The sequence below is a fragment of the Kryptolebias marmoratus genome, linkage group LG16, assembly GCF_001649575.2.
Source record: "Kryptolebias marmoratus isolate JLee-2015 linkage group LG16, ASM164957v2, whole genome shotgun sequence".
In the NCBI taxonomy this organism is placed as follows: Eukaryota; Metazoa; Chordata; class Actinopteri; order Cyprinodontiformes; family Rivulidae; genus Kryptolebias; species Kryptolebias marmoratus.
Window position 1 is genome coordinate 27,577,714 of NC_051445.1, and position 21,209 is coordinate 27,598,922.

General features: G+C 39.8%; 1 protein-coding gene across 1 annotated transcript; it reads right to left on the reverse strand.

Annotated features, from left to right (window-relative positions):
- Positions 1-1,989: 1,989 nt before the first annotated feature.
- Positions 1,990-19,525, reverse strand: LOC108247761 (pituitary tumor-transforming gene 1 protein-interacting protein). Its single transcript, XM_017436123.3, has 7 exons — positions 19,257-19,525; positions 18,977-19,023; positions 18,059-18,167; positions 15,478-15,583; positions 11,938-12,003; positions 5,478-5,524; positions 1,990-2,401 (listed from the first exon to the last, which is right to left on the reverse strand). Exons 1-7 carry the CDS (start codon positions 19,378-19,380, stop codon positions 2,352-2,354), a joined length of 549 nt encoding a protein of 182 aa, XP_017291612.1. The 5' UTR covers positions 19,381-19,525; the 3' UTR covers positions 1,990-2,351.
- Between the last annotated feature and the right edge of the window lie 1,684 nt (positions 19,526-21,209).

Genomic DNA, 21,209 nt, shown 5'->3' on the forward strand with positions numbered 1-21,209 from the left:
GAGATGGGCTGGACCCGTCCCAGCAGAACCTCACACTCATCGGGCTCCTATTGCAACAGAATCAGTCTCGGCAGCCTTTAACTTTTAAAGCTGATTCGCCCTCATTTTGTTTTCCAAAGCCACGCTGAACAGGAAACCTTCTGCTTTACAACAGATTAGAGACATCAGAGCTGCCCGACCCCAGCATCAGTGGCCTAAACCCTGCAGCCTTGTCTGATCCGGATCAGTCAGATGTGTGGATCCTGCAGCATGTCTGCAGTCCCAACAGCAAGCCATGAGGAAGAATCCCCAACCGGAGCAGTACCTGCTTTATTCTGAGCAGGGAATCAATCAGCTGTCTTAGTGTGAACTGCTCCTTTATTCTAGTGTATTATTAAACTTTAAAACAGCAGAAACTAAAGACCCAGAATTCCTGAACGGGAATGCGTATCGCCCGCCGCCTGTCATGCCAGAGGATGATGATGAGGGATGATGAGGTTATAGCTGTTGGGGTCAAACCTTGACAACATTCTGCTCCGTCTGATGTCATATTGTGAGACGTGTTAGCATTCAGAGTATATGTTGTGAATGACTCTCAGCTACTACCACACCAAATGTTAGCTCAATATCTATAAAGCTGACTGTTATAGCTATTTCTGGGTTGGCTAATGTCTATTAGCTGTGGTGGCCATCTTGAATTGGGTTGCCTCCATCAGTTTTCGATGTATCCAGTGACTGTTTTATGAATGTTTCATTCAGATCTGTCAGGTTGCTCATGAAATATTTAACTAACAAAGTTGACTTCAATAGTTAATGGCAAGGTTTTATAAATGGATCTTGTGCAATCAGTTAGTGCTCAAGGTACGTACCGGGGAGTACTCTCAGCCAAGTTTGAGCTCCGTATCTGTAAAACTGACCGAGTCACTGTGACTTCTGTGGTTGGTAAAATCGCTTTGTTGCCACAGCCATCTACAGTGAGGTTTGTTCGAAAAAAATAATCAGTTGTTAATGTTCATTCATTCATTTTTGAGTTTCATTAAAATCCATCCACTGGTTTATGACGTTATTAACTAAATGTACAGATAAACTACCTCCAGACATGAAGGTAGCTGGAGGAGGATGGCTCGCTGTGGACACCCCTGAAAAGGAGAACGGCTAAAAGAAAAAATAAGAAGATTGTCCTCATTTTACTCTTGAAGTTTCTGGACAAATTCCATTTCGTGGGAGGAGCAGAACTGGCTCCTTCGGTTGTAAAGGTCACTGAATCCTGGACTACCCTGTGGACACGGCTGGGAGTCTGATGGACTCATGACCTCAGCGAAAACAGAGCCAGATGATATCATTAATATGGACTTCTTTGATTCAATGATCTTTTAGTTTTGACCAACAAGTTTACCATCAAACTGAGACAATGAAAACTGAAACATATACTTCAACGCTGAAGACAGAAAACTAGCAGCCGGAAGACCAACAGGGGATGTTGTATGAATTGGGTTGACTATGAAAGTTAATCAGTTGTAGACGTACAGCCACTAATTACTAAGTTGCATTGAAAACTATTCTGTCCTTCCGGAGATATTTTGCTAACAGACAAAGTTGATTCCAACAGATAATGGCAATGTTTAAAACAGAGATCTCACGCACTCAGCTACTGCCACACCACATTTTAGCTCAATATAGGTATAGGTATAGCTACATTTGTGTTTGCCAAGATCGCTTTGTTGTAGCGGCCATCTTGAATTGAGTTTAGTCCAAAAGTTAATCAGTTGTAGATGTCCATAAAATCTGTCCAGTGGTTCGTCAGATGTCTTCCTAACAGACAGAGAAACAAACAAAAACATGGTCTCTCCACCTTTGCCTTTGGTGGAGGGTGATAAAGTCCCCCCCCCTCCCATTCTGGACGGACCATGAAGTGAAACTCGTCTAGAATTGGTGATAAGTCTGTCATCTGGCCCACTATCACTGCTGACACTTCAAAAACAGTTCAAACTCATCGGATCACAAACATTCAACAATCTATGAAAAAAAAATTTATTTCACAAGTTTCATTCACGTGTAGGAACATCTACTTTTCAATCAACGTTGTGTATTCTTCATTTACAAAGTGCAAAGACTGGTGTGAAAGTTGCAGATCTAAAAAAAAAAAAAAGAACCTAACATTTCAGAACACAAGAAGTTAGCAAAGTTTAAAATCCATCCAACACAAAACACTGAGCTCTAATGGATAAACAATAAGCTAAAGAAAGTCAGGTTTGTGATTGATAGGCTAATGGAGACTGTGGACAGAATCCCAGTCACTGTTTGTGGTCTGAGTGAGGAGAAGGCAGCTAAAACTCGGCAGCAGTTCTGGATCCTCCAGCGCAGCAGCCCAATTACTCGTTCTCAAACTTGCTGTACGGGTGGTCAGAGTCTCCGATCAGACCTGCACAGGAAGGAAGCAGAGAGACGCATGGGCTCAAGCTCTGACAACATGAAGATGTTTTACATGTTCTAATGTTCACTATATTCTCCTACATTTCAGGACTTGTGCTTGAGTTGTAAAGTCCTCTGAGTTATTTAACCTTTTAAGCGTGGGGGGTCATAATCTGTTTATCGATGCATCACAATGTGGAAATAAACTATTCGGAAGTTTTACAATGTCAAATCCATTCTTAATCAATTTTATTAACATTATGTTTAGGAACGCAACAGGTGGAACTATGAAAAGCAGAAGTGCAGTGCCCGGACCGTTTATAACCAGACAAACATGAACAAGGTGGCTGACCGAGGCATACGGCACCTTCTGCATTGAAAGCCAGGGTTTGAAAGTTTTATCAAGTAACGGGGTAAAATAACACTGACGAAAGCCACACTATATGCAGGTTGTGTACACGTTTCCACCTGAAGGAGAAGCAGAAAAGCAGCCTGCGGTAGCTGCTAGATGCCAGAGAGAGCAGGGCAGATACTGTAGCTCTAACATGATGCTTGGGCAGCCATTGCCACAGAATCTTATGTCAGTGTGCTCAACATTTGGACTCCTCTTTTTAGTTAGTTCTCCAAAATCTTGTCTGAACAAAAACTGTTTTCTAATGCAGTGTACCACAAAATATTGTGTTTCCTTTCTGATTTGAGAGATTTTATACTCAGGATTTTGTTTGAAGTCTGATTATGGATGCATCAAGATGTATTGATGATTATTTTTGTAGTAACATCTCAGCCTTCTGAATCATAATGGAATCTTGTGGTAAGTAAAGATTCCCGGCCCTAGTTCTGATGCATCAGGTGTTCAGCTCTCATGTGTGTACACCGTACGAGTTTGGTAGTTATTCATTTGTCACACTGGTTTGTTGTCACCAAATGGCATCTGAGTGTGGTGGGGTAATTCTGTTCAGAAGCATTCAGTGATCTATATTTCTTGTTCTGCACTCACACGCTCTGGCTTCTGCTTGATTTATTACACCTCAGTATTTATTTTGGAGCTGGACTGATTAATGGTCACCTCTGCTGTTTGGTTATGTGAGAGGACAGCAGAGCGTTTCGCTGGGTTTCATCCCAATGAGGGACCAAGGGTCAGAGGACCAAGGATCTGTGTGTCACACTTCATACATTAGGCTGTAGTATTGAAGTAAACATTATTACAGTGGGTTTAAAACACCACAAAATATGTGTTGAAATATTTTTAAATTGTACATCGCAATAACAGTTTGAAATATTGCAATATTATAATTTGGTCATACCACCCAGCCCTACCTTTAGCAATAACAAAGATTAGCTGTAGCATCCGTTAAATCAATCCCTTTGACTGGAGAACTTATAATAACTGACATTTTAAGCAAAAACACGTTGAATTAATCGGTAATTATTCAATTTCTCTTCAAATATGCAGCCCGCACTGTGTTCTGTCCCATCTTGTTCCACTGGTCCTGTTCTGTCGACCCATCCAACCAAAAAAAAACAGATTGTTTCTCAAAACACACATTTATTTCATCCTTTCCTCATGCAGGGATAATTAATAAAGCCCACAAATGTCAGCGCAACAACACACTGTTTAAAAGCAGAGAAAGCAGTCTGAACGAGCACCGATCTCAGCTGTCGCTTTATGATTTAGGACTGTTGACTAAATCATAAAGAAGGTTTTTATTTAAAAAGTAACCCTGTCCACACAGTTAGGATATGCAGTGACTTAAACTTTACTCACCCAAAGTCCTGGAGCTACAAAGCGAAAAGTCCTCCAATCAGAGGCTTTAGATACAGAGATGTGTGCTGCTGCTAACTCTGCTAGCCACAGTTATTTACAGGGTTTCCCCCACCATATTAGAAGCCTGGCGGCCGCCAGGCTTTGTTAACCCAGCCGCCAGGCTGAGCTCCGCTTGTTTATTATAAATACGTCATTTTTTATACACGTTTTTTTCCACCCACTCCCCCAAAACCGCTACCTTTATCTACCTCACCGTGGGCCAACAGTGACACAATCGCGCTGTCCCCGCCCCTGCGCGAAGGTCACGTTGTGCACCTTTTATAACTTTGTGTGGACCGCGCGCGCCGCGCTCCCTTCAACCATCTGCTCTCTTTTTTACCGTATTTCCACTGGTTATGTAGCGAGCGGGTTTAACCAAAGTTGAGCAGAAATCCAGCAGGTGGCTTTACAAGACAGAATACGGTAAGCATGTTTTGTGCTTAGTGAAAATATTATCCTTATTTAACAGTAAAATGATGCTATTATATTCAGCATTAGATATGCACAGTACAGCACAGCATCTGTCTGTTTTTCAGAGTTTTCTAATCTTATTCATTGGCCTGAAAGTGAGACGTGTGTTGGTGCTTTGTTTGCACTTTTTCATTTATGTTAATTTAATTTACTTGTAAATGTGACTTAAATTAGGATTTAAATTAGGTGCAATCAATTAGTATTTATTTTAATTGTAGTTTTGTTTAAAAAAGTATTTCAAAAGTGCCTTTTTTCTAAAACTGTAGTTGTGTAAATATTTGGCACAAATATCTTACAACATCAAATAATAAATGGCCAAATTTTCAACTTTCTGTCAATCATTTTTTTTACTAAATCACAGTTGGCCGGCAATCGGTTGGTGAACAGCCAGTGTGGGTGGGGGGCGCTGACTTTAAACACACCTTGAAGTGGGATCAACTTGGCGTTGTCACAACCAGGTGAATTTGTCCCTTTTAACTAGATTTGAAATATTCAAAAATCACTGCCCATCCCCAGTAATTATTTGTTGTTACTGCAGTAAATTAATTGAACCGGTTAGTGGGAGAAGGCTTTGTGGGGGCTGCATGAAGGTGGAGAGGAGATCTGACAGGACCAGCGTATAAAACCTGATGTTTGTGTTATCAGAAAAACCAAAGACAGTTGAGGACCGGTCTGAGACCCATCTGACCCAAACAGAGCAGGAAGAAGTAGTTTTGTCGCTGTACTACATACATCCAGAGCTGCTGTTTTTAACCATTACAGGCATCAAAAAGGGCTGTACAAATAGGAAACTATAAACGTTTTTACTCACCATACTTCCTGCGGATTTCATCGTGTCGGGCCTTTCTGTCCACCTTCCTGTGAAACAAAACAAAAAGATAATATTGCACAGGTCAGGAAACTTATTGTTGCACAGAACAGGAACAGGACTTTGTGTTACTGACTGCAGTCACACCTGAAACCTGCCTGTATTTACAGTCAGAGACTAACTGGTCCAAAATCTGCATGTAAAAATGAACAGCTTCAAGCAGGAAATGATGGACTGCCTCATAACTGTATTTAGTATCATTATGTGTGTGAAAAATAATTAAGAGTTAGATTTTTTCTTTAAAATAAAAATTAAACACCTAAGTTTAGATAATGGTCAGTTTTCCTGCCCCAGCAAGCATTAACATTAGAGTTAATTCACCGTTCAAATAGAGATGTAATTATGACGATATGTCTACATAATTAGAACCGTGCACAGAAAGGATTCAGATGGAACTGTGTCTGTTTTGTCTGGGCAGTCCACCTGTGGTCATAGGGGGCTGAGCCTAGAAACTCAAGTATTAACAAGGAACTTGAAACTAACTAAAGTAATAAAAAGAAAAAAAGAAGTTACTAAAAATCAATGGAAATTAGTCACTGCTTTTAAATTTTGGTTCAACAACAACAACAACAAAAAAAAAAAAAAAAAAAAATATATATATATATATATATATATATATATATATATATATAGAATAAAACTGTCCTTCAAAAAGAATAGTATGTCTAACTCAATTATTTGTAATATTAATATTGGGGGAGGTTGGGGGTCCTGTAATCAGAGGGTTGCCGGTTCGAACCCCCGCTCCGGCTGTCTCAGCCGTTGTGTCCTTGGGCAAGACACTTCACCTGCCTTGCCTACTGGTGGTGGTCAGAGGGCTCGGTGGCGCGGGTGTGATGGCAGCCTCACTTCTGTCCGTCTGCCCCAGGGCAGCTGTGGCTACAATGATCTTACCACCATCAGTGGATGAATGGGTGAATGACTGACTGTAATGTAAAGCGCTTTGGCGTCCTTGGACTAGATAAAGCGCTATACAAGTGTAAGTCATTTACTATTTACCGTAGTGTAGATAGCTAATACACAGCAAACTGGAGCTCAGGTTCTGATAAAACGAGAAAAATGGAAGTTAAATGGACAATTAAAGTAACTAACCCAAGGAGGGATGGATGACAACATGTAATTGTTATTCCATTCCTAACAGCCTGACGGCTTCCTTCTGCAGGCCGTCATTTAAACTCAGTCACGTTTACGCTCCCCTCAGACTGTGCTGGTGTGTGTTAGCTGGCAGTCGAACACAAACAGAGCAGCCTCAGCTCAGCCTTTCTGAGGAGTAACAAAGGCCTGGGAGGAGGTTTTATACTCCGCACCTCCTGAGACATCACTTCACTTCATCTCTTCACAAAGAGCTAGTGTAAATCAGTTGCTGCTTTATTGTGAGGTAGTGATCTGTGAGCAATCACACCGACTGAGCTCTGCATGCCATCTGTCCCCTCCTGCCCCACGGGTGGCTTATGTTGCTCACACTCCTTCACACAAACACGGCTGCATTCAACAGGTTGGAAGTTAAAGCAAAGGAGGAAGAGGAAAAAAAAACATGAGAAAAGGATAGATTCTCATTCAAACCTCAACTAAATTTCTAGAATATGGATGTGTTTCTTCCTAAAAGAGAATGGAGGGATGTGCTCACTGAATTGCAGGTTTGCCACAAAGTTGTGTTTCTCAGTGGTTTGTATGCAGTTAAGATGTGTTTTATAGAACGATCAATCAAAAGAGTCTGCATTCAGTAAACTCAAATGTCTTTAAAGACAAAAAACATTCAGTAATACTATAATTTTGACATTTTAAACTGGCTGTGAAATTAACAACAACAAAAAAAGCTGCAATAACAACTCCACTCATGAAAACATGTCAATATGTGAGGTCTCTACTATACAGAAACTTTTATTTTGAAACAACCAAATTTTTAACACAAAATGTTCTGGTAATAGTGAAACATCCAATAACAGCAACCTTAATTAGACTTCCTCTCAAGTTGATGAACTTGCTGATAATGTTACTATAATCTTGCGTACATCACTTGATAAAATTGCTCCACCAAAAAAGAAAGTGATCAGAGGTTGAAGCTAACCTCTTAGCTTAATTCAGAGCTGCACATTTTAAAAACGGGCTTCAACAAAGACAATGGTGCTCCACTGTCGTGGAAACATTTTATTTAACCTGGAGAGATAGCCTGCTAACAAGTATAAAAGCCCTTCATAAAGAAAGAACTGTAATGTTCTTTAATAAAGAAAAGCAACCCCAGGTTTCTTTAGCACTGTAGCTTGACTTATGAAGAGTTCTCCAGATTGACTGATTATAAGATTAAAGACACCTGTGATGCTGATTACAGGACACACCTCAGTTTAACATGTTCCTGTGGTCAAATTAGTTTCAATCTTTTCTAAGAATACCATCATTTTTGCCAATTTTATTAGATTTTTTATATATATATATATATATATATATATATATATATATATATATATATATATATAAAATTCAATTGAACCAAAATTCCCAACAAATGCCTCTTTTATACGGGCCCTAATTCAGAAGTCCGGCTCTACTCCGCTCTACTCGGCTCGGCTCGATAAAGAATGCATCGCATTTACATCGGCCAGTTTGGTCGGTAGCAGAGGAACACCTCCTCGTGTTGGGGGGGTGCTACAGAAACTTAGCGCAAGTTGTGTAAACAACGGAAGCACTATGGACAACGTTGGCCCTGTGTTGTTGCTGTTTTTTAAACTTATGGAGATTTTCCTGAGACTTCAGGAAGAGAGGCGCAGTGGAAGAAATGCTCTGGATGCCACAATTGTTGCGCGGAGTAGGACAGCTGTTTTCAGCCGGAGATTTCAGGCTTTACAGCGCCTTCAGCTGGGGGACAGACGGCATAAACGTTGCAGGGTAAGCTAACGCTGTTGTTTATATTCCTAACTTCACTCTTTATGCTTGCATCTGGTCATACCCACGACCAATGAGTGAACAGAAGCTAAGCTTGCACCGCCCACGAAGCAGGGCCGGCCCGGCTGGCCCAACTCCGAAGCAGGGACCAAAGAAGCAGGGCCAACCGCAAAAAAATGCAGATGTAAACTCTTGCAAAGAGAGCCGAGTAGAGTGGAGCCAGGACCGTTAGAATCCGTGTAAAAGGGGCAATAGAACTGATTTTCAGTAAAAAAAAAAAAAAAAAAAACTTGTCAGTTTCAAGTTATTTCAGTGACCATTGTGAGATTCTTCGTTCTTTAACGAAAGTATGCAAGCAAACATTTGTCTAAGTCTGTACCTGAATTATCGCTGTTGTTAACCTGTGTTGATCTACTGGAGGTTTCTTCTTACTAAAACGGAACAGTTATTTTCCAATGTCGCCAACACGTCTGCTCCAGATGGGGAATTGCGACAACGGGAAGATTGAACGTAATCTGCTGGCTTTGGAAGATAAACTTGTTTTACTAATTTGCATTTCATAATGTACTGTATGTGAATGTATTGAACGCTGGTTCAGATTTTTATTGTCCAGAGTATACTATTAGCAGATAAAGTAATCATATTTCTTGCTAATTATCAATTTATATTTGCCCAAAGTGAATCTAAACTTTTGGTCCAGCCCTCCACAACAGTTCCAGATCCTTATGTAGCCTGTGAGGAAAAAAAAAAAAGTCCACCTCCGGCTTAGAGGCTCCAGTTCCTCCAATGATGGCTGCCATGTACTGTTCACAACAATAACTGCATCTATATAGGTCACTGCACTAACTCTGACTTCAGAGACCTGATCATACTCTCTGCAGGATAGTGTAGCTCAACTCTGTGGCACACAAGGAAAGAAAAGAGCTCATAGAGGCTGGATTCTCAAGTGCACACAGAAAGCCAAAGCTCCTCTATTCCCAACATGACAAGTGATGTTGATATTCCAGGCTCTGCCAATTTTCCTGCACGACTGCCCCGCTTAGCAGTATTTCACCCAACTATCCCCAGAGGACGAAGATGAATTTAAAACATTTATGCAAGAAGACAGAGGTTTCTACATCTCCAGACAACACACGCTGCCGAAGAACTCGGAGATAAACACTGTTCCTTTGGCAGTGGATGGTATTAGACAGGATGTAGCCCACTCTATTTCTGACCACATTACCAAACAGCAGCTGCTCAGCCTCAACAATCCCACTGGTGTTTTGGGATGAGGAACACAGGATGGTTGGGGCCACTTGCTTGATTATTAAAAAAACAATGGGGCCTTTTGTTGGGGGTGCATGTTGGCCCTTTTTATGCCAACCCAACATATTGTTGAAATAATGCTATTCCCTACATACAAACTATAATGCAGTAAGCCTGATGACATTTATATTTTTAGTAGCTCTGCATCACATTTCTGTAAGTTTTAGGTAATTTTTTGCTAATTGTGAAATTAAAATGTGCGTCTAATCGCACAACTCTGGATTAGAGTTAGATGATAATCTAGTTTTTACGGTAATCCAAAAATATCAACAGTATTGCTGTGACGGACTTGTCACCTGTCCAGGTAGCATCTTGCCTCTCGCACAATGACTGCTGGAGAGAGGCACCAGCTCCCCTGAAACCCTGCACGAAAAAATGGGTAAAGAAAACAGACGGATGGACAGAAGAACGGATACTGCTTTGAATACCATCCCTACAAATTCTGCAGTGAGGTTAAACCTGGCTGTGATAAATATGTTTTAACTCCACAAACATGGCCAAATTTGTTGACGTTTCCACAATAATCACAAAAACCCCACCTGATCTCACTGAAGCCAAAAAGCTTTATCTCATCAGTCTGAGAAACGTCTCCCAGAAACTTGATAGCTCAATGACATGCATTTTGGTGAATTCCAGTCTGGCGTTTGGTGTTTTTCTGTCAGTAGTACAGTCCTCCTGGGTCTTCTTCCATGGAGGCCATTATGATTCAAAATGTAACAGACGGCTGGATCAGAAAATGATGTACCATGACTTTGGAATGGTTTTTGGATGGTTTCCTAGAATCTTTTTCTACCATTCATCTGATCAGCCTTTGGCTGCATTTCTTCTTGCGTCCACATCCTGGGAGATTGGCTACTGTCCCCTGAACCTTCTACTTGTTAATAATATTGACAGCTGTGATCAGAGGAACATGAAGCCTTGTAACTTTAACCTTTAACATGAATATCTATAATCTTCTTTTTGAGCTCGTCGGGCAGCTCTAACCTTTGCTTTCTCTGCTCAATGATCAGTATAGTGAACACAACCATACCAAACCACCCAGAGGCTGTTTGTTCCCCTTAAATAAGCTGAATGGCTGATGAAAAGCTTGCAGGCTCCTGTGATGCTAATTAAGCTCAAACATGAAGTTTGAAACATGACTATAATGAAAAGATTATGGGTACCAACAAATCTACACAAGCTATTTTAGCTTCTCTGTAGTACTCAACTTTATTAATCCCAATGGGCATTTTGTTTGTATTCTCCTAGTCCACATTCAGTTACAACACGCATTGTAAACATAGAAAAAGATACGATAAAAAGCAAGAAAAAAATGGAGTCCATTTGTCTCTAAAACACATTTGAAATAAGTACAGTCCGTGTTTTCCAGACAGGCCGTTAAAGCAGCAGATAAAACAGTGAAGATTTCAGAGTCCACAGTTTCAACCTTTTCATTATTATTGATACTTTCTTTTGGTTACGTCCTTAGTCTGACAGACAGTTGGATTTGACAAAACCAGGTAAGGTGTTTTATGATCAGAGTTTGAGTGTTGAGAAAGGGACAGAGGGGCTGTATCGCCTGAAAACTTAATATAACTGACTTCATATTCTGCAGCTGTCTGTGTATATTATAAAAAGCAAAGGAGACAGGACACAACCTTGGGGTGAACCAGTACTTGAAAGTTTGGGGCTAGACATGTGCCCATTAGGAAGCAAATCAGTCATTAAAAAATGAGGCTGCATCTTATTAAAATGAAAAAAAAAATCTGCAAATGAAACCACTGCATGAGACTTTGGCTTCTCCAAGTATTTATGTGTTTAATCTAGAATAAAACATCTTCAACACCCCTGCCAGCTTGGTAAGCAACCTGTAGAGGGTCTAGATTGTGAACTATAAAGGAAACCGCTATATCTTTTATCATTTTTAGAACCAAAGAAATAAGTGCAACCTGTTTGAAGTCTCTAAGTTCCCTGGTGTTTTTAGATTTAGAGATAGGTAGAATAGTAGATGTTTTCTTAAATATGGGTAGCTGGTCACATTCTGATCAGGGTGCCTCTAACAAAACTAGGTTCAGTCTTCTGTATCTGTCAGTTCAGTACTTAAAATGTTCTTTATTATGTCAAGAAGAGAAGCAACAACTACTTCATGACAAATGCAGAGAAACAAGCTGCCATGCAAATAAACAGTTGTGATCTCTTCCTGACATCTCCACTGAGGCCTGGAGGAAGTTCTTACCGTTGTTCAGAACGCTGTTTGATCTCCTCTCTCCTCCTGGCAAACGTCTCGTCGTCTCTGTCAGGCCTGGAGATAACAGAAGACATGAGAGGAGACTCAGAATCGCTCCAAAACAAAAACATCTCCATTTTATTGTAGCCAATTACACTTATCTACAAACAGCGGCATTTGCTCAAGGGTCACTCGATTCAGAAGCAAAACAACTCAGAAGTTACTGAGATTTAAACCGATTTCAATTTCACTCATGGACTAGCTGCAGAAAAAACGCCAAGACGTTTTGTTCTCTTATCTTGGTAACATTTGTTCTTGGGACTCTGTGGTCCTGCATACTTTAAACTTGCAGCTGAAAATGAGGCATTAAAATATAGGCCGTTTTGTACAAACAGGCAGAATGTCACCTGGCCCTGCCGACAGACAAACAGTTCAGACTGTCAGACTGCAGAGTGAGCAGTCGGGATAGTTCAGGATGTCCTTCTTCAGAGGGCTTTTCATGTTTACACAAAGAAAAGCAGAACATCAACTTGTAATGTGTGTAATGCAAACATTCAAAGATGTGAAAGTTGCGATAGACTGTTACAGTTTCAACAGTCGAGGAATAAACTCGAGCCAGGCTGCTAACGAAGGAGAGACGAGGCGCTCCAGCAGAAGAAAGCCAAACGGATTACAGATAAATAGCATTTTTCACCATTTTGAACTTTGCCTTTGTTGCAAAAAACATTTTGGATTTGAAAATGTCAGCAGCTTGTCTGGTAAAATTTTACTTATGGTAGACTATATTTATCATTAAGGCAATACACACACAATGACTTCTGTTACAATTAGAGATGCTAATTGAGTTCATGCTAATCACCATTAAAAGATGCTAAAAGATGTTAGCTCAATATTAATTTTGTTCTTGCTCTGTGCAATGCAGTAACTCCTTGCATAAACATGTAGCACAGTATCATCTCTGTTGTAAATAAGTTATTTAGTTATTTAATTATTGTACAATTATTGTTATTTGTATAAAAGCAGCACAACAGAGTTTTATTGCAGATTCAGGCCCTGTTCATACAAGAACAATGTTCTTTGAATACAAAAAGGTTTTTTTGTTGTTGTTTTTTTTAAATTGTGTCAAGCTTGCATCCACACAAAAAAAAGACGGTTTATGAACCCCTAATTGGTATTTTTCAAACTCGGGTTTGAGAGTTAGAAAAAACCCTTAGAATGTCAATGTTGTGTTCTCGTGTGGACAGCCTAAACACATTCTGCCTAACCTATGACTCCAATAATAACAGATTACAGTGTTTGTGTCGCAGACGTCAGTTTCTCAACCACAGCAGGACCGTCGCAACCTGTATCACTTCAATAAACAGACATGGCTGATGAGCAATAACATCGCCTTCAATTGACCTCATGCTGCTTCGCCCACTTGCTCATTCCAGTTCTCACATCTTTAGATGAGCATTGTCAGTTCAACTCTCCAGCCACTAACAAACGTATATAATAGTAAGGAAAAATCAACCAAATTTCGGAACAATTTGAAGTCAGACTGCAACAATCAGCTGGTATTAAGATCCTACATCAATCAGTCATTGGTTACTGAAGAAAATGACCTGAGATCACCCACAAACATATCTGAATCTCTCTGCTGTTTAGTCATATAGACACCTCAGCAATGAAAAACCTTAAACAAAATCTGAATATCTGGAAGTGAAATCTTTATTTACTGTCAGTAATCAGTCCTGGTCTGTAAAGCAGACACTAATCCACACATCTGATCAGACATCTTTAACGTGGATCTGAAATTTTTATCTCAGAAAACGGATGTAACTTCTTCGTCTTTTTTTTTCCAACAGCAGGGGGCGTTTTCTGTGTTAAACAGGAGCTTCAGACGTTGTTTTTTTTAATGCAGTAAAACAGCAAAACAATAGAAACATATCAGAACATTCACAGCGGTAAGATTAGTAAAGTTATTCATCATGAAGGTTAAAGATGGATGCTATTTTTAAAGTGTGCTGTCGGCAGAGCTAAATGCTACGTGCAAACTGCATCAGAAGCTTTGAAACTTACTGAGCTATAATTGCAATGTGCATTTGTAATGATCAGTGTTATTACTTTGCTTTAAGAAGAAAAGAATTTAAACTAAAAGTGTCCCAGGCACATTGAAAACAAACCACTCACCTCCCTTACTTCATCAGCCTTGTAGCTCCTTAAAGTAAACTCACAGTTCAAACTGCTTCAGGAAAAGTTTGTTCTTTAAGTTTTCTGTTGTTAAAATGAAGAAACGAGAAAACAGTCTGCTGTTTTGGTGAACTGTTTAAGTGGACAGTATTTAGTGAACAGGATTTTTAGCTAATTTATGAGTGACAGAGCTGAAAGCTCCATAGAAAATAACTGGGACTGAGGCTAACACCGGAAGAACGCTTCCTAATTCCCACAATAGACAGGTGACCATTTTTAAGCAAAGAATAAGGTCTCTGGAGGAAAGCAACCCCCTTATTATTACACCATATAATCTAAGGCCAAAAAGGTTTTTTTTATATTATTGAACCTTTGCTGTCTAAAATACTAAAGCAAACGTTTCCGAAAAAGACCAACAATTTACATGAAAAAAACATCAGAAATGGGAAAGTTTCATGTGGCTCAAAGTACAAGTTCCACTTTGTTATCACTCCAGAAAATAGAATTCAGTTTTTCCTCTTATGTTCACCATCCTCATCTTTTTCTTATTGTGTTTACGGTTTGGAGCGGCTCCACATCTTCTCAAATGTGGCAGCAGACATGGTTCGGTCTGTTCAAAGTGTCCGAACAGAGCAGCTCTGCAACTGATAATAGCACGAATAGAAACATGAGAGGATCTCTGTTGCTTTTGTGTCATAATTTATATGCACAGTAAAGACCAAAGCCCAGCGGTATTATTGACATTTCTTTTTTATGATGGCAACTTCACCCAACATCATCACCAAAAACAACAACAAAACTATAATATAACAATAAATATGGATTGGAATATATCGGAATATCAGATTGAAAACAACAAAAAAAGAGGATTGATGTAGCTCCAGTAACATTACCACTTTTAAAGATGCTGAACCTCCAAAAGGTGAGGGTGTAACATTTGCTCCATTTAGAAAAACATCAGTCAGTAAATGTTTATATGTGAAAAGATGCGGAGTTTCAGGAATGTTTTGTGTTCTTTTAGCCATCAGCCATCAGATGATGGACATGAATGACGCTGCTCCAACAACAGGCTACATCGGATTGGCTGAGAGGCCAATTTCACACACAAAAATCTGAAAAAAAGTATCTCTGTAAAATAAAATGTTGATTTTTGCTTCAAAATGATCAAACCCAATAAGTCTGCTAATAATTTTATTTAGACTTGAATGACTTTAGAAGAGTTTTGGAGGCTTGACTCTGGTTTTGCACTTTGGTTTCTGTGAAAAAATGTCAAGACTCCTGCACCAGCTCAAGTTACAAACTGAACACTTTCTGGCAACAATCACACACACACACACACAACTAAAACTCCTCCGACATTCTGTCCGTTGACCTTACCGTGATGAGCGGCTCTTGCAGCAGCAGCAGCAGCAGCAGATCATGATGCTGACGAGGATGGTTCCACCCAGCACTGCGAGTGCGATGATCAGGGCTTCAAAGTTCACTGAGTCACACGAGGAGATAAATAATCAGCATGCGTGGTTTTATAAGAGGAGGATCATTTCTGTAAGGTCATGTGATACATGGAAGTGAAAAACTGAGTATTTCATGGCAATGAAAATAAAGCAGCAAACACAACATATATGAGTGGCTCCACCTAGTGTTGTGTCAGAAGCACTACATGTCATTACACTGAAACGAAACTCCTTATTTCCACTGAAACAAACCTGAAGGTGTGAAGAGGCCTTTATTATGTGCACAGTCCCATCCAATCATCACTTGTCAGTAAGCATGTGACCAAGCTGCATTTAGAGATTACTGAAAGCCATGGCAACACTTTCAAGATTTTATGTATTCAAGACATAATAAAAAATACCATATATATTTTTACTGGGTCTTAAAACAAGACAAACATAACCTAGAATGAACAACAAGACGACATTCAACACCATGTGATCATTTATCTCACAAAAACATCTTTATGCACAGCTCTCATAATATTCTAGTTGCTGATCCAGTCAGTCAAAAAAGAAAGTCCACCCTCGTTCTGGTCTAAGGTTTTACATAATAAAAATGATCTGGTCTAGAACTATTTCAAATCTAAACTCAAGGGAGCAAAACAAGCAACAGATTCCATCAGGTAATTATTTATTAAAGTAAAAGGAAGCCAAAGCAGAAAAGCTGTGAGTGAAACACTGCATCCAGCCTCACTGTGGTTCAGTATCTGCTGATCAAATGTATTGATGAATTGATCACCTCTATAAAAGCAGGAGTTTTGCCAGTTTGCTTCTGTGCTTGGCATTACTTTGTAGAAATCTGATTTCACTTTGTAACTGAAGAGAGGTCAAAAAGGTCAAGTTAAATTGAGCATGACTGATTTTAAAAAAAGCAATAAAAGGGAAAAACATCCAGAGAGGTGCATACTTTTTATAGACACTAAAGAAAAAGAGATCATATTTCTCCAGTTTTAGCTTCTCTCCGTTGGCTCCCCGTCAAATTCAGAATAGAATTTAAAATCTTACATCTAACATACAAAGCTCTCAACCAACCAAGCTCCATCTTATATTAGATATCTCACTGTTCCATATTTTCCTAACAGAGCACTTCGCTCTCAGACTGCAGGTTTACTTGTGCTTACTAGGGTATGATAAATAATATAGTTAAGACAGGCTTGGGTTTCCTGAGCTATCCCTTAGTTATGCTGCTATAGGCTTACACTGCTGGAGGACAAACTGACCACATTCCTCCACTTCGCAGCTGTCTTTACTCTCTCTACTCTCCATGTTTGTACTTAGTAGAAATTGTTGTTATCAACATGTGTTTGTCTTCCCATAGAACCTACGCCTGGACCAGTCTTGAATTTGTCTGTATGTCTTTCCTGTTCATTCAATCCCCAACCAGTCAAGTCAGATTGCTGCTCATTCTGAGCCTGTTTCTGCTGGAGGTTTCTTCCTGTTAAACGTGTTTCTTTTCATAATCTACAACATGATGGCAGGACGAAGGATTGTGACAAAGTGAAGATTCAACACAGTCTGCTGCCTTTCTTCAATAGGTAACTTTTAATAATTGGCTTTTTATAATATTTGTAAATGTTTTTGTTCAGTGCACTGAGATGACTTTCGTTGTGAACTGGAGCGTCATAGATAAATGGAATTGAATTGAACACCAGTGCTGACTTCCTGTCTATTACAGGACAAATGTTTAAACTTTGTTAGTTTTTCAGGCTCTTAATGGTTTGGTCCTATCTCAACTTCAGGACATCATCACTTCCACTGGTTCAATGATTCTGTCTTTTTTTGTCCCCTCAAATCTTTTCTCTCAAAATTTCTTTCTGGCACCAACAGAAAAGCTGCAACAAACCCAGCATGTGGGAGTGTTCACAGAAATGAACAGTGAGTGTCGTGATCTTTCAAACCCATGTCCAGCGATGTCGGACTGTTTGCAGCAGCTGCTTACAGGCCTACATGAGGAGGTTAATATGGTAACCTGAAACTTTATGTTTGGTCAGTCTAAGTCCAACAGCTTCTTCTTTGAAATCCAAAGGCTTTGTCATTGTTCCCCTGTGTTTTTCCTCTGCACTCCGAATCCGGTCAAAGACAGGTGATCAGTGGTTCATGACAAATTTTGGTAACAGACACTAGCAAAAACAATATTACATTTTGTCTTTTAGTGGCAAGCGATAATAAAAATGACACCGACGTGTGCATTCTGTGGTTAGATCCAATTCTGACTGGCAACTAAAAGAGACTTTGAGAATCCCCCTACTATTGGCAGTTTTAATTTACTTATGTAAATTGGTGTGGTGCAGCTTTTCAACCAAACAAAGAAAAAAAAGAAAAAGAGGAAGCGGGTAGAACGCTGCAAAACTGACATTCAGGACAAACAGATTTAGCCTCCACTCACTGACAATGAAACTGACAACACGAGAGGAACAGACAGCTTTCGCCCAGCTGTGTAGATGTTGACTGATTGTACTCACACCAACACACCCCCCAGCGGGCCTGGGCCAGCGGGCAGAGAGAAGCTGGAGGCAGCAGCCAGGTCACCGGGTAGTCCGTGCAGTTGTTAGTGGCAAAGCACCACAGACACTGTTCAGAAATGAGACGAACATCAGCATTCCTGCACATCGTGGTGCTATTAACATGTAGTGACAAAGAGTGCATTCATATCTGAAGCTGCTGCTTGTTGACAACTAGGCGTGAGGGCTATAATCTATTTTTAGATGCATCGCAAACATGGACAATTCTGACTCAATTAGCAAAATGTCAAAAACTAAATTTGTTAACTTTAATTTGTGCTGCCGCTGTCGGAGTCAGCAGAGTAATTGCTGTGTGGTGCTGTTTGTCCTCATACAGTTACTGTAGCTACTGTAGATGAAACATGTTGAAGTCTGGGTTCACATCTTTGTCTTTTCTCCACTGAACCCTGAAGGAGAAGTCTGCTGGCAACAGCTCAAGACGTCATAACATGATAGCATTGATGTCAAATAAGCCATAATCAATTAGTAAGTTGGTGTTTCTGTCTGTATTTCAGTTGCAGTTCTGAATAAAGAAACTTACCAGCCGCTTTCTGGGGTTTAATTACAAATAATAATCAATAATCGTGTTATCGCATCGCAGCTCTCTGAATCTGAATCATGAGGTTCTTAAAGATCCCCTCCCCGAATCAACACAGACTTTAGGGAACTACTGTTCACGTTTTATCGAGGTTTTGACAACATAGTATTGTCTTAAATCAATTCCTCTTTAAAGGCAATAAGAACTTTATTAACAGGAGTTCCTCATAAAATGTAAGGTAAACAGGCTAACAAACAAAACCAAGCAAACCTTTTAAACGTATCGTTTATGACTGAAGTTTTACATATCAGGACGAAGGTCTGAATTTAAATTGAACTTACCTTGGCATGTGGGACACAACTCTCACAGCTCTTGAAGGAAGAACAGGCTGAAAGTAAAATTTGAAATAGGCGAAGATCTTAATGAAACCTATTGGTGAACAATAAGGGACACTAACGCATATCTCTGTGACGTCGTTAAAAATCACAACTATTACCGGTTCTATTGTTCATTTCTGAACTGCTATTAGTGTTACAACAGAAAACGAAAACCTTGGTAAAATGTGTTCTTCAGCTGTACAAAACGATTTTAAGGCTCTTTAAAGCAAATAGTTTAACTTACAAGGTGGAGGCGGCGGACTTGTAGTTTGGCATTCCCCCTGAGTAACACAGCTAACAAACAGTAAAAGGACGGCACAAAACACCGAAGTTGTCGCACTTTGTTTCAAGGTTGTTACAGAAGGCATGATGGAAGGAAAAAACAAACAGTCCCGTTTCGCTGTTTCTTCGAGAACCACAGAAAATTAGCTAATCGACGTCTGGCGTCTTCTGCTAGCTTCGGTTGTTCCCTGTTTACTTCGGATCCAGCCGTCAAACGCTGTCACTTCCGGGTTTCGGAGGGTGGATGCGTTTAGTTCACCCTTACAGTCTGTGCGGGCGGAGTCAATGTTTTCATGTGACGTTTCCAAAAGGTTTTTTTTTCTTTTAAAAAAGAAAGAACAAAAAGCATGTGCTGTAGTCACACGTCGCCAGCGTCTTGTGTGTGCTGTGTCATCAGTTTATAAGCGCTCTAAAAAAATCTTTATTTTACTTAAATAAATATCATGCATAATATGAAAAAAAGACAGAAGACTCATCCAAATCATTAAATTCAGGTGTTCAAATCACTTCCATGGCTGCAGGTGTATAAAAACAAGCACCTAGACATACAGACGGCTTCTACAAACATTTATTAAAGAATCAGTAAATTCCAGCATGACAGGATGCCACCTGTTCTACTAAATATTCCACAGTCAGCTGTTAGTGGTGTTATACCAAAGTGGAAGCAATTGGGAATGACAACAACTCTGCCACAAAGTGGTAGGCCACGTAAAATCATAGAGCAGGGTCAGCGGATGGTGAGGAGCGTAGTACACAGAGGTCACCAACGTTGGAGTCTGGAGTGATGAATCGTGTTTCTCTGTTTGGTAATCCAATGGATGAGTCTGGGTTTGGCGGTTGCCAGGAGAGCAGTACTTGTCTGACTGCATTGAGCCAACTGTAAAGTTTGGTGGAGGGAGGATTATGGTGTGGAGTTGTTTTTCAGGAGTTAGGCTCGCCCACTTAGTTCCAGTGAAAGGCACTGACTGCTTCAGCATACTAAGACATTTTGGACAATTTTATTCCCTCATCTTTGTGGGAACAGTTTGGGGATGGCTCCTTCCTGTTCTAACATGACTGAGCACCAGGGCACAAAGCAAGGTCCACAAAGACATGGATGAGTGAGTTTGGTGTGGAAGAACTTGACTGTAGTGATGGGTCGGTCTCAAACATTTTGCTCTTTAAAGTGAACAATGGGAGCCTGCTCCCCACTGAGAGCCATTCTCGGGTTGTTTTTGTTTGTTTGTTTTCTTTTTTGTTGCGAAAGCCACACAAAGATTTGTGACAGTGAGCAAGCTGCTAGGTGTGTCATCATATTAAACCCTGTGGATTAAGAATTAGATGTCACTCAAGTTCATATGAATGTGAAGGGAGGGGAGGAAATACATCTGGCAATATTGCATATATACTCTGCACTTAGGCAAAATAACATTCTTGAACAAGTTTTTATTGGTTTTGACAATTGTGGTAACTTGTGCCAATAGACAAGTAATAAGAATGTTCCCAAACCTTTGTCTAACTCAAACATGGGACTGTGGTGACTGTGATCAGTAGTGACTGCAGGCAGTTTAAAGTAGACATCTAGTCTAGATACTGAAAACTTGTTCTTACTATCTTGTGGTCTACAGTCTGAACTTCACAATGGTACATTTGCATTATGTAAGTAAGTAAGTATTATTCACACACTTACAACAGCTGTGTGGGTGTTTTCTGTGCATATTTGTCAATACATTACAACTCTGTCATACTTTATTGTGGACTCACAAAAGTGATGAAACTGAGTAAACTGGTAGTTTTACATAATTACTCGTGTTTCTGGAAGGTGTAATTTTACTTCAGTTTTACAATAGTGTGTAATTTATCACTTTAGCACAGACATGTTTTGATTTATGAACTGTTTTTTGCTATTATATATGTTAACCTTTCCTGCTTCCGT

Bases quoted from the DNA above. Each gene is read 5' to 3' on its own strand.
- LOC108247761 (XM_017436123.3), bottom strand. From the start codon at position 19,380: ATGCCTTCTGTAACAACCTTGAAACAAAGTGCGACAACTTCGGTGTTT. The intron at 18,168-18,976 runs GTAAGTTCAATT...ATTTCTGAACAG, and splicing joins GTTGTGTCCCACATGCCAAG to TGTCTGTGGTGCTTTGCCAC. The intron at 15,584-18,058 runs GTGAGTACAATC...CGTGTGACTCAG, and splicing joins CCGCTGGGGGGTGTGTTGGT to TGAACTTTGAAGCCCTGATC.